This window comes from Panthera pardus, unplaced genomic scaffold (genome assembly GCF_024362965.1).
Source record: "Panthera pardus isolate Hobbes unplaced genomic scaffold, ASM2436296v1 HiC_scaffold_18, whole genome shotgun sequence".
NCBI classification, from domain to species: Eukaryota; Metazoa; Chordata; class Mammalia; order Carnivora; family Felidae; genus Panthera; species Panthera pardus.
The window spans coordinates 4672892-4695155 of NW_026526743.1; the positions used below are offsets into that span (position 1 = coordinate 4672892).

The window sequence follows — 22264 nt, forward strand, 5'->3', positions numbered from 1 at the left end:
GGGTGGAGGGGGCGGGGCCTCGGTGGGGGCGGAACAGAGCTGATTGGTCTGGGGACGGTAGGGCGGGGCTGAGGCAGGGGGAAGGACGGGGACTCCACACAGCCTAGCTGCTCGGGGCGGGGCTGCAGGTGAAACACACCGATTGGATCTTTCCGAGAGAAGGGGAGGTCCGAGCGAGGTGCCAAATGGGCAGGACGGGCAGCTAACTGAGGGGGTGGGACTAGATATGAGAAAGAGATCTGATTGAACTGAAGAAAGGAGTGGGCGGAGCAGAGGAAGTGGACAAGTCCAAACTACTTAAAGACTTCTGACTGGCATGGGGGAGACGGTCCTGATTGGACAGAGAAAGGATCTAAAGAGCCGGCAACCTGGAGCCTGTGGGGAGGGGCAGATGGAGACAGCCGGGTTGGACCCCTAACTTTGCTTTGTCGGGGCAGGGCGGATCTTAAGAAGAGACAGGGCCTAGGAAAGTTAGAAACAGTCCTAATTGGGCTGGGTAGTGAGGGGGCGAGACTGAACGAGGGGCGGGAACCGTACTTTCGCGCGAAATGGCACTAGGCTGGACCGAAAGGAGGAATAGGGACTGAGACCCAGTGAGCAGGAGAGGATATAAGCGAGGCCTGGAAACCTGAGAGCGTCTGCCTAGGACTAAGAAAGGGAACGAAGCGAGGAAGGGGTCGGGCCGGGGTTGCAAGCTTGGCCTGGTCAGACAGGGCTGGGCCGGGAAAAGGAGTGTCAGGATGTATGGATGAGACTGAGGAAGGTGGGTGGGATCTACAAATGGTAGAAACCGTCTTGAATGGACTGTGGGAAGACGAGACTAGGGGAGTACTGGGGCTCTAAGAGGCTTGAAAGCAACCAGCCTAGGCGGGGTTGGGGCAGGGCTAAGAGAGTACAGAACGGGTATGGGGACGCTACGGGAAAGGTGAGACCTGCAGAGTACAAAATTACTGGGCTGGATGGAAGAATAGGACCTGGAACGGGGAGTCTGGGCTCAGAGAACCTGGGAGAGCGGCGTGAGGGTCAGCAGGGCTTTGGAGGGCGCTGCAAGAACTTCCAACTGGTGATGTAAAAGGGACCAAGTCTAGATAACAGCGGACTGCAGACTGCAGAACCAAGGGATGGATGAGGACGGGTGAAGAGAGAGCCTGAAGGGCGGCGGAGGGGAGAAATCTAAGCGCCGGGAAACCGGCTAGGCTGAGGAAATAAGCGGGGCCGATGAGAAATAGAGCGGGGCTAGGTGTCCGAAAAGTCCCGGCGGGAGCGGAGAGTTGGGGCGGGGCTAGTGGAGGGGCGTGTCCTGCCCCGCCCCCTTGGCTGGCCAGACACCGAGCAGCTGGGCGCAGGCGCTGGAGCGGGGGCCTCAGCTTCTGCCCCGGCTGCGGCGGGAGGAGGCGGTGCCTGCGGGAGCGAAGGGGGCGGGTCAGGGGCTGCGGGCTTTCTCCCGCTGCATTATCCCTGGCCCACCGCCTCCCTCTGCAGGTGCGGCGGCTGGTTCGTATCGCCTACCCACCCGCCCCCGCTCCCGTTTTTGTGTCTCTCGATGTCTTTCTATCCCCTTTCTCTGAGTATTTATTTGTCCCCTCGTCTCTGCCCTCGCCCCGCTGAGACTCTGGACCCTCTTTTCTAAGTCTCTACCCTCCCTCCGGGTCTCTGTCCCATTGTTCTCTGAATCTGTTCCCCTCCTTCTGAGTCTTTACTCCCTTCTCCCTAAGGTTCAGTCTCCTCTCCCCAACTGTGTCTCCGTCCCCCCACCCCCAGTCTCTTTCTCCTGGTCTCTGTAGCTTATTCTCGGGGATTTGCCTCTCTCTCTCTGGGCCTCTGCCCCCTCCCGGTCTCTGTCTCTTCTCTTTGTGTCTCTGTCCTCCACTCCCTCTCTGGGGCGCTGTCCTCCTTGCCCTAGGCCCTTGTCTTCCTCTCCCTGGGTCTCTGTCCCCTCCAGGTCTCTGTCCCTCTTCTTTGTGTCTCTGTCCTCCACTCCCCTCTCCCAGCCTGTACCCCCCACCCCCCGTCTCTATCCATTCATCTGCATCTCTGTCCCCCTTGCTCTTGTTCTCTGACGACCTCTCTGTCAGTATCTTTTTCCTCTCCTCCGTCTCTCTCCCTCCTCTGTAAGTGCCTTTTCTCTTTCTCTCCTTTTTCTCTCTGTCACCCTATGCGGGTCTCTATCCCCACTCCCCGTGCCTCTTTCATCCCCTTATGAGGCTCTCTCTCCACTTCTTTGGGACTTTGTCCCGCTGTCCTTTGGTCTCTGTCCCTCCATCACCCCCTCTAACCCCCATCCTGGCCAGGACCCGAGGCTGCGTCACTGCGGAGAGAGTTGCAGAAGTGGAGCCTGTCCTGCAGACCAAGGAGGTATTTCCTTCACCCCCCCCCCCCCCAGACCTTGGGCGGTACTCAAGCCCCCGATGGGGCCCAGGAAGGCAGAGAAAAGACATCAAAACTTCCTACTCTTCTCTACCCTGAATTCCGGTGTATCCCCAGGCAGAAGCAGTGAATCCTGAGGTGAGGGACTGGGCTTAGGTTGAGGCTTGGGTTGAGTGAGGTTTCTGAGCAAGTCAGGAGTGGGGGTGGTGGCTGGAGGAGGGGTTGGGTAGGCACTAGGGGTGGGAGTAGGGACTAGGGTAAAAATCAGCTATGCTCCCTTATATCCTCTCCCCTCCCCCCAACTCTACTTTTCTCTTCTGCTTTTGACAGCAGCCAGGCACGGGATCCAGTTACCAAATAGCATTTTTGCTGAGGTCAGAAGGTGTGGGAGAAGGTGGGGGCTGTGGGCGAGGGGGCTGCCATAGGGGACGATATGGGATGAGACTCCAGATTAGAGACCACGGGAGCGGGGCGGAGGCCCCGGGGCAAGGAGTAACAGTATAGTCCAGACTCCATCAGGTCCAGGGAAAACTGAATGCCACCACTCCCTCGTGGCCCTCTCCAGGACCCACCGGGGTATGTGGGGGATTTGTGAGCCTCCAGTCTATACCCATGGGGTAGGCGACTGGAGGCATAATGTAGGCTCCGGGTATGGGACACCCAGCCCTGCAAACAGACCAGGGGGAAGCGGACTTGATTTGGGGCGATGGACACCAGGAGGGTGTAGACCAATGTCTGTCCTGGTTTTCAGCCCTTTCCCACCCGTCCTCCTTCCCAATCTATCCTTTTCCTGGTCCTCCAGGCACAAAATTCCTGAAAGCTCCAAACTCCCACCTCTGTCATCCTTGGCGCCCCCCTCATCCCCCCCTCCCCCATTCTCCAAGGCCCTGGAATTGGGAAAGGGTCTCCCGCTTCCCGACTTCTAGGATCCCAGCCTCGTTCCTCCACCCCCATTCCCATCAGTTATAAATCCAGGAAAGAGGGTCTCCCGAACAGTAAAGCTGAAAATATGGAGACTCTCCGCCTACGATCCTTGGTCCCCCCAGGCCTTCCAAGAACCTTGGCTCCCAAAGCTCGTTATTAAGGAAGAATTTCTCCGCTGTAATCTTTGAGTCCCCATCTCCCGGGTCTCTCGCCTCCAAAACTGGGATTTGGGTCGTTTTACCGCCCCCGGACCCTGTGCCTTCTCCCCCTCCCCCCGTACTCACCCCAAGTCGAGGCGGGGCGGGGATGGGGGAATCCGGGGCTGGCGTTGGGGGAGGGGTGACCCAGCCCCGGCAGCTCAGGGCAGCAAGAAGCTGCGGAGGGGGGGAATGACATCATCGCCGGAGGAGGGACAGCACAGCTCCCCCCAACCCGGGGGCTTCAAGCCCCGCCTTTATGGCGGACCCAGGGGTCTCGGAATCCCAAGGGGAGAAGGAAGAACAGAGGATGAAGTCTGCGGGAATCATATCCCCTCCCCTTAAAACAAGGGTTGGAAAGCCCTTTACGATTCAGGCAGCACCCCCCACTGCCACCTGTCGCTGCCGTCGCGACCTGTCGCCTCCCACGCATGTTGTGGCTGCGCCCGCCCCCGGCAAGACGAGAACACGGCCTGGAATACAAGGTCCATGAGGCTTCGCGGTGCCGGGCGCCTCTGTCTATAGACAGCGTAGGCGAAGGGCCTCCTGGGATTCGTAGTACAAGACCTCCGCACCGGCGGGAGCCCTGCCCTGGAGAAAAGGAGTGATACCTTTCTCCTTCCTTTCTTCCTCAAGTCAGAGAGCTGGACACTAACTTTTCTCTCCAAAAATCACGCGCTTAAAAAAAAAGAAAAAAGTGACCCAGGTAGAGTCAATGGTAAGAACGGATTTTTATGGAGTACCTGGGCCTCGACTACCACTCGGTGCGCCTGCGCCTAACCGAGGCGCCAGCCGGAGAACTGCGCCTGCGCGGGCCCACCCCTTGGTGGTTCGGTTTCCCCAAAGCGTGAGCGCGCCAGCCCCACTCGGGCCCCGCTCGTCAGGTTCCCGCGGTCGAAGACGGCTACGTAGGTCCGCAAGAAGACATCGCCGAGAATCCAGAGGGGCCCTGCAGGCGGAGGCAGGTCGAGGGCCTGGAAGCCAGAGAAGCAGAGGCGGAAACCACCCCGAACAATCTGCAAGGCGACAAAACGGGCCACTGGGTGTCAGGCACACCGAACCCGCCTCTTCCCCGGGAGCCACAGCTTTGCCCCGCCCACTACCCCGGCACCAGAAGTGTTTCTGTGGCCCCTACTCCGTCCCAGTGATGTCTCGTTCCCAGCTCCATCCTCTCAAATCCCATCTTTTTGCGTCACTGCCTTGTGACGGCCACCTACCTGGATGACGTAGTCCTGAGCCGTGAGGTTAAACCAGACCCCACCAAGGAGGAAGGAGACGGGGGGCAGCGTGGGGATTGTCTCGCACTGGATGAGGTACTGAGGGAGAGGAGGAACAAGTGGGGCTGAGGGATTCCCGCTCTGCTTAAGATAGGTCTTCACGGTCTTGTGCGGTCAAGTTCTGCTGCCTTCTCTCGCCTCACCCGCTCTTCCTTCGCCCCTAACATAGTTGTTGTCACTTCCTTTAGGCTCCCATTTGATCAAACCCTCTTTTCCTTCATCTCCTTGTGGATCAGAAACTACCGGCCCCGAGGCACATGGAGCCCACAGGGTGCGTTTAAGTTGTCTTGCACTGTGTCTAAAATGTTTTAAAAATTAGTTACCAGCCGTACCCCACGGTGGTGCAGGTGGTATCCTTGGAGTCTGCTGCTGTGCAGCCTTAGGCAAGTTACTTAATCTCTCTGTGCCGCGGTGTCCAATTTGAAGGTGTAGTTGATAGTAATACTTCATAGGTATGTTATGTGGATAATAAGTTAGTTTGGAAGAATGCCTGGACTCATAGTAAGTGTTACCACAAACCAGGGGCTTGCTTGCTTGCTTGCTTGTTTTTTAAGTGAGCAGCGGGCCAAAGTTTATTATTGAAAATTAGAAAGTTACGAATAATATGGTGGCGCCTGGGTGGCTCAGACGGTTAAACATCTGACTCTTGGGTTCGGCTCAGGTCATGATCTCATGGTTCATGGGTTCGAGGCCTGCATTGGGCTGGTGGCACAGAGCCTGCTTGGGATTCTGTCTCTCCCTCTCTCTGCCCTTCCCCAACTCGCAAGCACGCGCATTCTCTCTCAAAACAAATAAAGAAACTTAAAAAAAAAAAAAAAACCAGTATGAAAACTCTCTTTACAGAGAGGGGACATTTGAAGGTGAATACCTGTGGCTGTAGGCAAGGGACCTTGTTTTATAAGGTTTTGGTCACCCCCTCCTTCCTTTCCCCCTTGTTCCTTCTTTTCAGTTTCTGCCCTTATTGGTTTGAGACCTCTAAATACCTAGTCATTCCTTGTTGATTGGCTCGTTTCCTTTGTTTAAGGGGTGGTCTATGGCCCAAACCAGGAGCTTTCAAATAATGTTTTCAGCTTTCTCCAACAAACCAGGAGATCTGGCTTTCCCCACATGGGAATACTTAGCCGGAGCTGAGTGGCTGAGAGCTGCCCTTTTTATTTTTGTTATGTTTATTTTTATTGTTTGAGAGAGAGAGAGAGAGAGTGCAAGTGAGTGAGGGTGGAGACAGAGCGAGAGACAGAATCCCACGAGGGAGAGAGAGAGAGAGAGAGAGAGTGAGTCTGGCTCACCCTGAAGCCGGGCTCGAGCTCACCCAGTGCGGACTCGAACTCCTGAACGGTGAGATCATGACCTGAGCTGAAGTCAAAAAGCTTAATCGACGGCCACCCGGGCGTCCTGAGAGCTGCCCTTTTTAGATTGTTAGAACAGTTGTTCTCCACGTTACCTCAAATCCCACCACCCCCAAGTACCCAAGAATACAGTGGTTGGCCACTGTAGCTAACTGCCAGGAAGTCTGTCTTCCTTCCAAACCAAGAGTCATTACCTTGTTGGGAAGATAAGGAATAATGGGAACAAGGTTGATTTCCAGTGTATGATCAGAGCATCAGCTTAGAACCTTATATAGGCTAATGCATTCAACCCTCACAACATACCTAAAACACGAGTATTAGTAACCCTGTTTTAGAAGTTAGGAAACTGAGGCAAAGGAATATTAATGTTTTATTTATGTTAGAGAGAGAGAGAGAGAGAGAGAGACAGAGTGTGAGCAGGGGAGGGGCAGAGAGAGAGAGAGGGAGACACAATCTCAAGCAGGCTCCAGGCTCTGAGCTGTCGGCACAGAGCCTGACGTGGGGCTCGCACCCACGCTTAACCAACTGAGCCACCCAGGCGCCCTGAGGCAAAGGAATACTAAGTGGCTTGTCCAAGAGAAAACAGTGGCAGAGCTGGGTTCCAACCCGGACAACCCATGCCCATAACCGCTCCAATCTACCTGGTTCCCTTGGCCCATTATAAGCCCACATCCTAGGCATTTGATAGACCTCGTGGAAATTTCTACCTGGAAGGACCCACCCCCTGCCCCACCCTGCCCCTCCATGCCCGAAGCTTCCATTGCACAACCTCAGTGAGCCCCCGCTCTCCAGGCGCCCCTCCCCTGCCTGCCACCGCTCCTGCCCTGTCTCCACTTCTCCACGCGGATGTTCCCCAAGGCTGCTCCTGAGACCTCTTCTCTCTCCCAGAGACGGCTGCCCTCCAAGGCTCTGAGTACCATCTGATGGTAAATATTCCTCAGCTTCCTGTGTACCTCCCCCGGATGTCCCCAGGCTCCCTAGGCTTCTCACTCCCATGCGGTCCTGAATCAACCCATATCACCATCTCCAGACTCACGCAGCAGATGCCTAGGAAGTGTCCTTGCTTCCGACCACTGCCCCACAGCCTGTCACTCGTGGTGCCCAGGGCCTTCTGCCTTGGGATACCTCTTAACCACCTAATCCCACCCTCGGGCCCCAAGCGTCCTGCCCAGTGTTTGCCATCAAAGCCCCACCAGACTCTAGGTCCTCACCTCGCCCACCAGCAAGGAGATTCCTCCAATGGCTGTATTCAGGGCCCGGATCTCTTCAGTGGGTCCTGTGATGAGGGATGTGCCCGTGTCCAGGATGGCAGCGCAGCCCTGGGCACAAAGAGTCAGCCCTGTGCCCACCTTCACACTGTGAGGGGGCAAAGGGTAGACGTTGGAGCCAGTGTCCTAGGAATCCAGGCCCTCGGCCCCTCCTCCCTCAATCACAGGAGCCCTGGCCCAGCCCCTCCTCCCCCAGACCCAGGAGTCCAGGGCCCCAGCTTCCTCCTCCCTCAGACCAGGAGTCCAGGCCTCCGGCTCCCTCCTCCCCAGGACAATGGGGATTGGTCTCTGGCCCATTCCTCCCAGACCTAGGAGGCCAGGTCTCTCACCGCCCCATGTGGATCTGCCAGTAGGCGGGGATCGTGACCGGCAGGAAGGTGAGGGGTGGGATATAGTGAGCCGGATCGGAGCCCCCCAGGACCAGCTCTCCTCCATCGGCCGCTTCAGGATCCCTGCAGAGGCAAAGTGCCGTCAGTGTCCTGCCGGCCTGGCAGGGTCAAGGAAGGGAGTTCCTGGGGCTCCTGGGTGGCTCAGTCGGTTGAGATTTCTCATGGTTCGTGGGTTCGAGCCCTGTGTCAGGCTCTGTGATGACATCGCGGAGCCTGTTTGGGATTGTCTGTCTCCCTTTTCTCTCTGTCCCTCCCCCGGCTTGCACGCGCGTGCACTGTGTTCTCTCACTCTCTCTCAAAAATAAATAAATAAACTTGGGGTGCCTGGGTGGCTCAGTCGGTTAAGCGTCCGACTTCAGTCAGGTCATGATCTCAAAGTTCGTGGGTTCAAGCCCCACATCAGGCTCTGTGCTGACAGCTCAGAGCCTGGAGCCTGCTTCGGGTTCTGTGTCTCCCTCTCTCTCTGTCTCTCAAAAATGAATAAACATTAAAAAAAAAAAAAACAACCCTTTTTTAATAAATAAATAAACTTAAAAAAAAGGCAGGGAATTCTTGCCAATGGGAGGTCACCAGTTCTGGGTGGAGTAGTGGGATGTAGGCAGGGTCTAGATGTTGGGACTGGAAGCAAAGCAAAAAAAGGAAAAGGAAATGGGACTTTTCTTGGTGAAGGTCTTTTAGGGTCCTGGGGGGCTTCTGAAGTGGGGACAGGACTTCTTTTTTTATTTTTATTTTTAAATTTTTTAATTAATTAATTATTATTATTATTTTTTTTTTTTTTTTTTTTTGAGAGAGAGAGAGAGAGAGAGAGAAGCGGGGCTCACCCGGAGTGGGCTCCTGTTTTTTTTTACCTGAAGTGGGGCTTGAGCTCATCAGATACGTGGCTCGAACTCACGAACCATGAGATCATGACCTGAGCCAAAGTCAGATACTTAAGGACTGAACCACGCAGCAGCCCCCAGAGCTTCTTGATTTGACTGTAGAAGGTAGAACTTTTGGGGTGGAATTTGTTACTTACTGGAAGAGAGCGCATACGCGTGCGTGCGGGTGAGCAGGGGAGGGGCAGAGAGGGAGGGAGAGAGAATCTTAAGCAGGCACCACAGCCAGCGGAAGAGCTCGACCTGAGCTGGAAATCGAGAATTGGACTGTTCACCAACTGAGCCACTGGGGTGGAGTGTACATGGAGCCCCGGGGTTTGCGAATTGGCTCTGGCAGGTGTCACTTGGGCAGAAGCGGGGTGGCTTCCTGGGCACATGGTGAGACTTTCTAAATTGTAGGTCTCACGGGTCAGAGGTGGCAGGCTTCCTGATTTGGCTGAGAAGGGCGGGGATTCCTGGAGGTGTGGAAGGAGAGGACCCCTCCGGAGGTAAGTGGAGCTTCCCGAGTGGGTGGGACCTGCTCGTGGGTGGGACCTGCTCAGGCGTAGGATTTTATGACTGTGGGGGATGGACCTCCAGAGGGAAGGTGGGGCCTTCCTGGATGGTGGGCGGGGCTTTCTGAGCGTAAAGTTGAGCTTCCTAAAAGATAGGTGGGACTTCTTCGATTACAATGGGTAGCTTCTGACTTCTGGAATGTACTCTCAAATGGAATTTGGGCTTTGTGTGCGGGGAAGAGGGAGTTCCTAAGTTGAGTAGGTAAGGCACGGAGTTTCCTGGTTTGGGTTTGAAACATGAAGCATTTAAAGTGACAGTGAGTGCTTGTAGTAGGTCTTTTTTTTTTTAATTTTTTAAATTTTTTTTTTAACGTTTATTTATTTTTGAGACAGAGAGAGACAGAGCATGAACAGGGGAGGGGCAGAGAGAGAGGGAGACACAGAATCTGAAACAGGCTCCAGGCTCTGAGCTGTCAGCACAGAGCCTGACGTGGGGCTCGAACCCACGGACCGTGAGATCATGACCTGAGCCGAAGTCGGACGCCCAACCGACCGAGCCACCCAGGCGCCCCTGTAGTAGGTCTTAAGGTTGCTCGGTGAGTGGGACTTTTTGAGCACGTGTTATTTATATTGGGTAGGTGACTTCCTGAGTGGAAGATGAGACTTCCTTTATTGGACATGGGACTTCTGAAAGCAGACAGAACATCTTTCTTGGGGCTAGGACTCATAGGAAGGTAGACCCTCGCCCATTACCTGTTGAGGTAGAAGGAGAAGACAGGCTTATCCAGTAGCCCCTGGTCCACCAGTACATCCAGTGGGGGTCGGACCCCTCCCACGGCCAGAACGGGGAAAGCAAGGCCCAGTATCCCATCGAAGCGGGCAAAAGTGAACACCAGGCTGGGCTCCCACAGAGCCTCTCCAAAAATCACTGATGCATTCATAATTCCTCCAATCTACGGATAGATTCAAATGGGGCAGGTTACTTCTTGAAGGACATAACCTACATAACCCTGAAATGTTCCAAACCAAGGCATGAATCCCATATGGACACACCTGAAAACAGCCCCCAACCGTCTAGGAAAGACTGCTTCCCCACTTAGGAAGCCCACCCCTTTAACCAGGAAACCCCGCCCCTTTCATCCATTTCCCCAGGAAGCCCCGCCTCCTAAGCCCCCTCCCTAAGCCAGATCCTCTCAGACGGTGGGGTTCTCCCAGCCTCAAGTCTTCCTGGGGTCCATGGTCACGCACAGTCAGCTTGTCCTCACTCAGGATGCCAGCTAGCCTCCCAGCTGCATACTGAATGGCAAACTTGGTCCCATTGGGTTGGAAGGAGCTGGAGGCCTTGGGGTTGAAACGGTGGTGGAGCCCTAGGTCAGAAGATCAGGGAGGTGTCACTGGAGGAAGGGAGTCTCCCCAGTGGCCTCCTGCCTCTGTGAACTTGTGACCCGTGAGGGCATGTCAGAAGAGAACAGCACCTCCAAAATCCTCGGGAAGCCAAGACCCAGGCCCCACTTCTCCCATCACCCCTGTTCAGTCTCATTCTCCCCCATGAAAGCTCACAGCAGGGCAGGCTGAAGAAGTGGCATCTTATGGACGGGACCCAGAGATTGGAGGAGCCAGTGTCAAAAACGACAGAGAAGTTTTGTGGGGGCGTTCCCAGCCCAATTTCCCCGTAATACTGGACCTGAGGGTGAAACGGAGAGAGGGTGAATGAAGGGTTTGACTTCTTAAGTGGGGAGGAGGGTGAGGACTCTCTGGGGCTGTGACTCACATTCATGTAGTTAGAGAGAGGTACGAAGGTGGGCTTGTCTCCAGGGGAGGGGGCCCCCAAAGCGGAGGTCGCTGCTGGCTTCCCCCATCCCCTCAGTGGGTTCAGAGTCCTGTGTCCAGTGTGCACTCGGCGGAGAGGGATCCTGTGGGGGAGGATGCTGACACTTGGGAAACTACTCTTCCTGGAGACCCTCCATAAAGGAATCTCCCAAATAGGGTGGAACGACAAAGCAAATGTCTCAATGGTCCTACAACAGCAGCCATTGTCAGAAACCCTGCAATAACAACCTTCCAGGAAACCCAACGGAACTCCTATCAAACCAGGATGACAAATCTCCCCCAAAGACTCTGCAAGAGCGAACCAGCCCACCCCAAACAGACTTTCCCCAAAGTCTTTCAATAAGGGCCATTTCAAAGAACATAACATAAGCCATCCTCGGGAACTCGACGCTCACAAAGGCTTTCAAAGACCCCAACGTGAAACTAGACTTGGCAAAAACGCTTGCATGCTTCACTTCATGATGTTGGAGACTATTTTCTTCACTGTTGGTGTGGGAGAGACTGTAAGCACCAAATCCCGGTTTCACTCTTTACGCTAAAATACATGCCTTGGGGCACCTGGGTGGCTCAGTCGGTTAAGTGTCCGACTTGGGCTCGGATCATGATCTCGCGGTTCATGAGTTCGAGCCCCAGCGTCGGGCTCTGTGCTGACAGCTCGGAGCCCGGAGCCTGCTTCGGATTCTGTGTCTCCCTCTCTCGCTGCTCCTCCCCCTCTCGTACTCTGTCTCTGTCTCTCTCAAAAATAAATGAACATTAAAGAGATAATACTAAAATACGTTCCAGATAATCAAAGATCTAATGTGAAATGTAATATAAGAGCACTAGAGAGAAGTAACATGTTTACATAACTCTGGGAAGAGTAAGATTTTTCAAATCATGATACCAAGACCAGAAATCATTGGGGAGAGGATTGATGAACGTAACTCTAAAATTTTAAACCTTTGTACTCCCTTTGCCAACACACAAAGCTGTTTAAAAAGTTTTTTAAAAATCTAAGGGAAATAATTACAAGTTGTATGTCAAAGAATTAATATATCTAATATGCAAAGAGCTTTTACAAGCAAATAAGAATAAGATAAACAACCCGGTGTTGGAAGACAATTCCCTCATGGTTCTCTCTCATTTCTGCACAGACTGACTGCCTTTGTCAAGGATTTCATTTAGTGAACAGCCTTGGAGGAGAAACAGTGTCTCCCTCTGGGCCAAAGAGCACGCAGGTTTATGATCCATTGTAAAAGGTCCAGGTTCCCTAAACTTGGGGTTCCTCTCCTGTAATGCACCCCACTGCATGTGCAGATCTCAGCCAGCTCTCTTCATCTCGCCCTGTGGGAACTGGGGCTCAGAGAACTGATACTCTGGCTACTACTGTTGCCAAGAGTAATAACCTGTCCTTGTCTCTGACCTGGGGGTCTTGTGTCTTCTACAAGCAGCCACAAAACTGTGGCAAGCTAACATTACAGTTCTTGACATTTGCCAGGATAATAAGCAAAGGACACAAACAGGTAATTTGCAGAAGTACAAACAGCTTCTAAACAAATAACATCTTTTTATGTTAGATGTCCAACCCCAATAGTTGTCAAAAGAATACAAATGATGAGAGTCAGAAAACTTTTTTCGCCCTGTAGATTGGCAAAGACCTAAGAATACTCACCGTTGACTAGGGGCTATCGATTGATACCAACTTTCTGGAGGATGATTTGCCAGATGTGTATCATTGGGCTTAAAACTGTACACACCTTTTTTGGGGGGGAGGGGCAGAGAGAGAGAGAGATGGGGACAAAGGACTCAAAGCAAGCTCCATGATGACAGCAGCTGACAGCAGTGAGCCCGAGGTGGGGCTCAAACTCAGGAACTGAGAGATCACGACAGGAGAGGAAGTCAGACGTCCAACCCACTGAGCCCTTACACGCCTTTTAACCCAACTTCATTTCAGCTCAATGAGTTTCATCCACAGGAGATCACTGGACAGGTGCACAAAGCTGTGTCTGTGAGCATGTGTCTAATTTTGAAGACGGGACCGGCTAGCTAGGACTTGGCTCTGCAGAATGGAATTCACCCAACCGCTAAAAAGGAGGAGGTAGCTCTCTGTGCCAGTGATTCTCAAATTTTAAGTTTTTTGGTAAAGATTTTGCCTGCCACCTGCCTCTGTTGCAACTGCTCGGCTCCGTCTGTATAGCACAAAATCAGCCCTAGACAACGTGGCTGGGTTTTGTTAAACTTCGTTCGCAAAAAAACAGGCGGCAGGTTGAATTTGGCCCTAGGTTGAGAGTTTGCCAGCCCCTGCCCCAGAGCTGAGATTCAGAACTTGTAGTTTCTAATGAATTAGGTCTGAGATGGAGCCTGAGGGTTTGCATTTCTAACAAGTTCCTGGGTCCTGCGGATGCTGTTGGCCCTGAAACAACTCTGAAGAGAATCACTGCCCTTTGTGCTGGCTGGGGAAATGGCCGTGATCTATTAGGTTCAAGAAGCAGGTTAGCAAACATCACATGCAGGGATATTCACATACCTGCCTAAAATCACTCCTTGGAGCCCTGCCCCCTCACTCACTTCTTTGCCACCCCCCACCCACCCCCGCCATGACTCAATCTTTGAGAGGCTCAAGAACGTTAAGTGGGGGAAATGTTTCCTGGAAGAGGACCCCTCCCTGCCCCCCCCCTCCCCGGTTCCAGGGGATGGGAGAAGAGAGGAGAAGTAAGAGATTGGGGTGGGAGGCACCAGAGGCTAGGTGAGTGAGGGATCCCTGGGGTCCCCCAAACTGGGCTTCTTGAGACCTAAACAGTCTGGGAGATGTGAAGCTGGGGAGTCACAGTTCTGAGTCTCCAAGATCTGTTGGGTTGGGGGTCAGGGGAGTTGCATGTCTGGAAACCCCAGTACCAGATCATCAGAGCTCAGGGTGGGATCTCCCAAAAACTTGTCTGGAGAGGGGAGGGAAGGAGGAGTCCCCAGTTGAGGGTCTCAGGATTGGAGGACCTTGGACCGAAAGGGCTGTCTGTCCTCTTAGGACACATCAGGGTAGAAGCCCCCCACCCTGGGCGAGGGGAGGGCGGCGAGAGCCCAATTTGGAGGTCTGGGAACCCAAGAGATAGAAGTCACGGGTCCTGGGGTGCCAGCTTTGGGAGTCACTGAACTTCGGGGCCCCGGTCTTGAAGGGCAAAAGGGGGAGAGTCCATCCCAGGTTCGGGGTAGGGGGTCCCCAGTACCGGATCAGCGAGGCGCTGGCAGGCTCCACAGTCAGCAGCAGCAGCAACCACAGCAGAAGCGTCGGTAGCGGAGACATCTCTGGGGACCCGAGTGTCGACCCATCCGTTTTCTTTCCTCAGAGACTCCGCCCTGTTCACCGCCCACCTCCGGGTTTCTGAGGTGACCGGGACGGACGTGAAATCTCTCTGTGGGTGAGGGGGGACAGGAGCGGGAAGCGGGTGGTGTATTTTGAGGGACGTGTGGAGTATTGTTGTAGGGACACCAGAAATGTCAACTTGTGTCACTGGTCGCCTCACTCCCGACTTCAGTGAGGGGACAGGGACGGTCTCCCGCGGCCCCCACCCCACTTCTAATCCTGTAGCTGCTGTTGATTTTGTTTACCACTTTCACTTCACTTTTCCGAGACTCATTAACCACAAGGTTTCCTTGGGCAAGTGCAGGGATGGGCGGATGTTGCGAAGGATCTGGGGGAAGGGAGAGAGGGTCAGACTAGAGGAGCTCCTTCCCCTGGTAACTGGGCAAAGAGCCTAAAAATATTTGACAGTGTCTCTCTGGGTCTCATTGTGCCCCTTGTTTCATTGACTAAGTTTCTCAAATATTAAATGGGCATCCGAACGTCTAGTTAAAATGCAGATTCCTGGGCACCACGCTCAGAGATTCTGGTTCCCAAGGCCTGAGATAGAGCCCAAGAATCTGCATTCTTTTTTTTTTCCTTTTTTTTAATATATGAAATTTATTGTCAAATTAGTTTCCATCCAACACCCAGTGCTCATCCCAAGAATCTGCATTCTTAAACAAACGCACTGATCATGGAGCTGCAAACATTTCTGAGAAACTATTTGAGGTCTTTGGTTTTCTAGCTTAGATTTACATGTCAATAATCAGCTTGTCATTTTTTTATTTAAAAATTTTTTTAAAGTTGGGCACCTGGGTGGCTCAGTCGGTTAAGCGTCCGACTTCGGTTCAGGTCATGACCTTGCAGTCCGTGAGTTCGAGCCCCGCGTTGGGCTCTGTGCTGACAGCTCAGAGCCTGGAGCCTGCTTCACATTCTGTGTCTCCCTCTCTCTCTGTCCCTCCTCTGCTCAAAAATAAATAAACATTTATTTAATAAATAATGTATTATTTATTCTCTCAATAATAAATAAACATTAAAAAATTAATGTTCTCTCAAAAATAAACATTAAAAAAATTTAAAAAAAATTTTTTTAAGTTTGTTTGTTTATTTTTGAGACAGAGAGAGAGTGCACATGCGAGCGGACGAGGGGCATAGAAAGAGGGAGAGAAATAACCCCAAGCAAGCTCCGCATCATCAGCTCAGAGCCCAGTGCTGGGCTCGAACTCACGAACCTGTGAGATCATGACCTGAGCTGAAACGAAAAGTCTGACACTCAACCCACTGAGCCACCCAGGTGCCCCTGCCCTTTTCTAATATTAAAACAATGCTACAGTAATCTTCTGCATATGTATTTTTCTGTGTACTCATTCCATAATATCTGCATGACAATTTCTTTTTCTTAATATTTTTAACTTACATTTTTTAAAGTTCATTCATTTATTTTGAGAGAGAGAAGGAAGCAGAGAGGGAGAGAACCTCAAGCCCGACGGAGGGCTCGAACTCACCACTGAACCGAATGAGACACCCTGGAGCCCCTCTGCATGACAATTTCCAGGTTTCTTTACAAAAAATTTTTTTAATGTTTTATTTAGAGAACGAGTGGGGGAGGGCCAGAGAGAGAGGGAGACACAGAATCCAAAGCAGGCTCCAGGCTCCCAGCTGTCAGCACAGAGCCCGACGCGGGGCTCAAACTCCTGAACCGCGAGATCATGACCTGAGCTGAAGTCGGGCCCTCAACTGACTGAGCCCCACAGGCGCCCCGACGATTTCTCGTTTTTAAAAATAATCTTTACATGCAACATGGGGAAACTCATGTCCCCAAGATCAAGAGTCACACGTTGTCCCTGCATTACGATTCCTCGAACCATAATTACTCCAGCCATGAACAGATGTAAGTTGTAGATCTGAATATATGTTGCTTAGTTACTCCCCAGAGAACTTGTGATGATGTAGGCTTCCAACTGCAGGGGCGATAATAACCCCAATGTCCCCACAGCCTCACCAAAGCTACATGTAATCGATAAAAAAAAAAAAAAAAAAAAAAAAAAAAAAAGCTCTTCCATTGTCTTGAAACATCCTGTCTCCTGGGGCGTCTGGGTGGCTCAGTCTGTTGAGCTTCCATCCGGCTTCAACTCAGGTCTTGGTCTGTGAGTTCAAGCCCCACCCCCCACCCCACCCCCCCCCACCCCCGTCGGTCTCCATGCTGACACATCAGAGCCTGGAGTCTGCTTTGGATTCTGGGTCTCCCTCTCTCTCTGCCCCTCCCTTGCTCATACTCTCACTCTCTCTCTCTCCCTCTCTCTCTGTCTCTCTCTCTCAGAAATAAACATTTTTAAAAAATAAAAAATAAATAAAACCGCATTATTCACGATAGCCCTAAACTGGAAACCACCAGTATGTTCGTGAGCTTGAGAATAGACATACTGTGGAAGGTATCCATTCAGTGGCTCACTACTCAGCAATAAAAAGGAATGAACTGATAAGTCATGCAATGATACGGGTCATTTTTTTAAATAAACTTTGTGTCTTTATTTTTTTTTAGTAATCTCCACGCCCAACGTGGGGCTCAAACTTACAACCCAGAGATCAAGAGTCACGTGCTCTTCTGACTGAGCCAGCCAGGCGCCCCCAGGACATGGGTGATTCTCAGAGACCTAATGATAAGTGAAAGAACAAAGAGTGCCTAGTATGGACTGAATGTCTGTGTCCTCCTTCCAATTCAATGTTGAAAACGAACCCCCAGTGTAAAAAAAGTATTTAGAGGTGGGGGTTTGGGGAGGTGATTCAATCAGGAAGGTGGAGCCCTCCTGAATGGGATTCATACCCTTTTAAAATTGACCATAGAGAGCTCCTCCGCCCCTCCAACCCTTGTGTGGACACAGTGAAAAGGCTATTAACCAGGAAGCAGACCCGATCTGTCAGTGCCTTGATCCGTGGGCTTCCCAGCCTCCAGAACCATGAGAAATAAATATCTATGATTATTAGCTACCCCATCTACAGTATTTTGAGACCAAACAGGCCAAAACACGCGATTCCACTCATATTATGTTCAAGAACAGGCAAAACCAACCTCAACTTAGAAGTTGGAATAGTGGTGATCCTTTGCCAAGGGTATTGACTGGCAGGGGGCACGTGGGAGCCTTGAGGGATGCTAGAGATGTTCTCTACCTCAATCTGAGTGGGCGTTCCATGGGTGAATACATCAGTAAAAATTCATCAAGCTGTACGTTTAAGATTTTGTATTTCACCTTGGGTAGGTTTACTTTATAAGTTTTTAAAAGTTTATTTATTTATTCTGAGAGAGAGAACAAACTGGGGAGGGACAGAGAGAGAAGGGGACAGAGGATCCGAAGTGGGCTCTGTGCTGATAGCAGAAAGCCCAAAGTGGGGCTCGAACTCATGAGCTGTGAAATCATGCCCTTAGCCGAAGTCAGACACTTAACTGACTGAGCCACTCAGGCGCCCCTAGGTAGGTTTACTTTAGGGAAGTTTTACCTCAGAAGAAAATTTAAAAAGAAATATAGAAACGCACTCCGGAAAAACAGGGCAATGCTTACAGTATCATAACACTGTAAATGCTATCCTCATTTGCAAGGACTGGAAAGACACAGAGAAAAGCAGACTTGGGAGCGTGTACTAGTTAGCTAATGCTGTGTAACAAGTCACCCCCGGACTAAATGGTTTAAAACAGAAATACACATTTATTATTTTTCATGGTGTCTGGGTTAGAAGTTTGAAAGCAGCTTGGCCATGCGGTTCTGGATCACGGGGTTGCGGACAGATGTCAGCTGAGGTGGCCATCGTGCAAAGCCTTCACTAAAGCTAAAGAATCTGCTTTCAAGATGGTTGGGGCCCCCAACTCTTGAACTTGGGTTTCTGTTAGAGAGCTGTAGCAAGAAAGTCCCGTAGGTGGAGCCTAGAGGAAAGGGATCTTCAAGCATGGAGCTATGAAGTGGGAGAGGTGGGGAGCTTGGGCAGAGGAGTGAGCCCAGCACACACAGGATTCAGGAAGTATACCCAACAGCACCGTGAGGACGTGCTGGCGTTTGGTGAAGGGGAATCCTTGAAGGTCAACGGCTCAAGGGTTGCACAAACAGTGATGCAAGAGAGAGGAGGAAACATTGCAAGAGGGAAAGTTTTGAGTACGGAAAGGAGAAAGGATCCGGTGCCTAAGTGGGGGGGTGGGGGAGGCCTCTTAACATGCTGTCCCAACACGGTCCTGGGCAGGGCAGCAGTTCATGTGTACCTCTGCAAGTGAGCTCGTGGTGTCCCTGGGGTAAACGCACGGAAGTCTTCTTCTGGTGGCTTCTATTTTTTTCCGCCAAAGAAGAAGTGAGAATGAAGAGGGGGAGGGGTGCTGGAGATTTTGAGAGAGAAGGTGAGAACACGCTTTCTTAGAGATTAGAGAAGGGAACTGCAGAGGCCCTGCAGATTGGTTCTGGATGTCCACTGGAGGCTTGCCCTCACACAGCTGAAGTGTGTCCACTCACAAGCTCAGCTGGGGGGGAGCAGGCACAGGAAAGGCAAGGGCCATTTTTAACCAGCGTTGGGGTTTTGCCAGGCAAGTAGGACGGAGGGAGAAGGAGCAAGGAAGTTAAGGTAATGTGTACAAGGACCTGACTGCGCTGGGCCACAGAATCCAAGGAAGGAAGAGAGGATGTGAGAGGAAGTGAGGCAAAGAGAAGAGAAGATCAAAGGATCAGGGGGTACCAATGGCATCCCAGGATTGAAAGGCACTTTGTGACTTGGCCCCTCTCTGACATCTTCTCTCCTCTATCCCCCTTGATCGTTCAGCCTAGCCACATTGGCCTCCTTGTTGTTTCTCAGAGAAACCCAGACATGCTCCTGCCTCAGGGCCTTTGCACAGGCTGTTCCACGCAAGTGTCTTGCCTCCAAAAAACCCTAATCAGCCTCTCTCCTTTAAATATTTTCTTGACTATCACCTTCTTAGTGAAGTCTTCCCTGACCACCCAATTCAATATGGCAACCATCCCCTCCCCAAATCTCCAATCTCCTTTACCCTGACCTATTTTTTCCCATAGCACTCAACCTCTTTGAACATTTAATTAACTCTAAGATGTCATCAGGTGTAAGTCACGTGCATCTTAGAATCAGTGATACTGCCTGTTTCCCCATTATAATCTTATCTCCACGAGGGCAGGGATCTTGGTTTATTTCATTCGCCACCACGTCCCCAGCACCTAGGACAGTGCCTGGTATCTAGCAAATGCTCAGCAAATATTTTCAACAACCTACTTTGAGCACAATTGCTTTAGGGAATTTCCCTGACCCAGAAGACGGAGCATCAGTTTCTCTACGATAAGTCTTACCACATCTCCCCCTCATCTATTTTAGCAGCTGGAATATTCCATCTCGATCCCTCAGAATCCCCTCACCCAGATGTCCTGTCCCAATTCTTGCTTGCCCCGGGGTTAAGGGATTTCTGAAAGATCCTGCTGCAAATTCCCAAATGGCCACACGGCGGTGCTGTGGGCCTGTTTTCCCAGCCAAGATCACCTCGGTTCGCTCCCGCCCCCCCCGCCCCCCCCCCCCGCCCCACCCCGCCGACCTTCCGCCCTTCCTTCCTTCCTTTTTTTTTTTTTTTTTTTAAGCATCCTAGCGCCTGATTTATTCACTCTATAAACCACACGCCCGAAACCTGGAAATGTAAAGCCTTGTGATTATCCTCTATTTGGTATGGGGGAAAACATTTCTGATCAGCCTCTTTTACGTGAATTCCGATAATACAGTTTCATTTGTTTGTTTCACATCAATTTCAACGTACATTTTCTGAAAGTCTTAAAAACTTAGCATACGTGGTATAAAAATGGTTGACTCTACACACGACATTTTTACGTTAACAACAATATTTAATGAGCGGTTTTTGGTAATTATGAAGAACCAGTCTCTTCGTTCAACTGAATTTGCTGCAATCCAATAGGCTTTTTAAGAAATGTTTTTAAGTAAGCTCTACACCCAACGTGGGGCTCAAACTCACAACCCTGAGATTCAGTTGTGTACTTTTCCAACTGAGCCAGCCAGGTGCCCCTGCCCCCAACAAGTATTTGGTTAAGCACCTTCCCCAAGGAAGCAACCAAAAAAATATGTATATCTGTATCATCTATATCTATACCTATATTTATCTAAATATCTATCTAAATATATATATATGTATAGTTTTTTCTTGCACCCTGTCCCCCCACCTCACTCAGCTCCAGCCACCCTGATGTACTTGCTGATGTACCATGATTTTTTTTTTTTTTTGAATATGCCAAAATTATTCCTACCTTGTCTTATTGATAACTTTATTAAGACTTGGCCACAATTTTGGAAAAAATTGTATCACCCACGGCAATGTTGCCTGAGGCATTTGAGCTGATGATCCAGCCCTACTCTGTTAGACTGCTCTGCTGCTTTTAAATTTTCAATAATTCTGTCTTTTGAAGTAAGATCTGACTGCCATGTTGTGTCTCTTGTGCACCTATGTTGAAGTAGGTATCGCTTTATTACAAATTAGCTTCCAGGAGTGCCTGGGTGGCTTAGTCGGTTGGGCGTCCAACTACAGCTCAGGTCATGATCTTGTGGTCTGTGAGTTCGAGCCTCGCATCAGACTCTGTGCTGACAGCTCAGAGCCTGGAGCCTGCTTCAGATTCTGTGTCTCCCTCTCTCTCTGCCCTTTCCCTGCTTGCTTTCTGTCTCTCTCTCTCAAAAATAATAAACATTAAAAAAATTTTTTTAAAAACAAAAAAAAAAAACAAAAAATAAAAAAATAAAAAAAAAAATAAAAACAAATTAGCTTCCATTTATACATCTTTTGTGTTGCAGTTGGTGAGGTAAATGATATTTCGTTGCTGGGGACACAGTTCAGCTATATTGTTTTTGGATTTCATTTCAGAATAGTAAAAGAATTACACATTACAAATTACCTGTGATAAAAAGAAATAGAACTAGCCATCAGGGAAGTACAAATTAAAACCACAGTGAAGGGGCATCTGGTTGGCTCAGTTGGTTAAGTGTCCAACTTCGGCTCAGGCCATGGTCTCGTTGTGAGTTCAAGCCCTGCATCAGGCTCTGCTAGGGATTCTCTCTCTCTCTCTCTCTCTCCCCCTCCCCCCTCACTCTTTCTCTCTCTCTCAAAATAAACTTAAAAAAAGAAAGAAAAAACATAGTTCTGGCATACTAGGATCCTTGTTTGAACCTGGCCCGGTTCATGCTTTTTACCTGATTTAATCATAATGACAATCCAATGAACTCTTGTTGGTCTCAGTTTAAAATTCTTTTAATGCTTATTTATTTTTGAGAGAAAGAGCAAGAACGGGGTAGGGGCAGAGAGAGAGGGAGACACAGAATCTGACCCAGGCTCCTGGCTCTGAGCTGTCAGCACAGAGCTAGACCCGGGGCTCCGACTCACCAACCATGAGATCATGACCTGAGCCAAAGTTGGGCGCTTAACCAAATGAGCCACTCAGGTGCCCCTAGTTGGTCCCAGTTTAGAAGAGGAAACTGAGCAATGGGGAGGGTAAATAGCTCGGCTCAACATCACACAGCCAGGAAGTGAGAGACAATAAATAGTTCAGCCCTTTCCCTGGAGCCCCATGTCCATGTTATCACACCTTTTATTGGTAACATACTCAAATTCCACAGCTTCAAGGTCATGTGGGAATGGACAAAACAAACTGTAAAAGAGCATGGTTCATACATTCCAGTTTCCTGAAAATGGATGTATGATCAATATAGATCAGATTATCGAGGGAAGACTTTGGAACGATTCCTTCTACCTATTCAATTACTGTGAGTTTTCTTTAAAAGCTGTTATTTTTCTCTTCTTGGTATGAGAAGGCTATGCCTTTTTTTTTTAATTCCTATCAACAAGTTTATTTATTTAAAAAAAAAAAACCTATTTTTCCTGGACCTAGGTTTGTAATTAAATTTATTTAAAACCAATAAGCAGCGCGCCTCTAAAATCAGAAAACTTGTTTAA

At 50.6% G+C, this 22264-nt stretch overlaps 1 protein-coding gene and 1 long non-coding RNA gene across 4 annotated transcripts; one reads left to right on the forward strand and one right to left on the reverse strand.

The window, feature by feature from the left end:
- The first annotated feature begins 1326 nt into the window (after positions 1 to 1326).
- Positions 1327 to 22163, forward strand: LOC128778001 (uncharacterized). Of its 3 annotated transcripts, XR_008423301.1 has the most exons (4): positions 1327 to 2505; positions 9043 to 9131; positions 16826 to 16922; positions 21928 to 22163. It is a non-coding gene; the product is annotated as an uncharacterized LOC128778001 (long non-coding RNA). The 3 variants fall into 3 exon arrangements; XR_008423300.1 differs by lacking the exon at positions 21928 to 22163 and having other exon boundaries at positions 1328 to 2505; positions 16826 to 17271; XR_008423299.1 differs by lacking the exons at positions 16826 to 16922; positions 21928 to 22163 and adding an exon at positions 9776 to 10175 and having other exon boundaries at positions 1328 to 2505.
- NAPSA (napsin A aspartic peptidase) lies at positions 4196 to 14299 on the reverse strand. Its single transcript, XM_019425566.2, has 9 exons — positions 14168 to 14299; positions 10909 to 11050; positions 10698 to 10821; positions 10386 to 10504; positions 9891 to 10090; positions 7709 to 7831; positions 7323 to 7467; positions 4706 to 4804; positions 4196 to 4504 (listed from the first exon to the last, which is right to left on the reverse strand). Exons 1-9 carry the CDS (start codon positions 14242 to 14244, stop codon positions 4265 to 4267), a joined length of 1269 nt encoding a protein of 422 aa, XP_019281111.2. The 5' UTR covers positions 14245 to 14299; the 3' UTR covers positions 4196 to 4264.
- Positions 22164 to 22264: the final 101 nt, after the last annotated feature.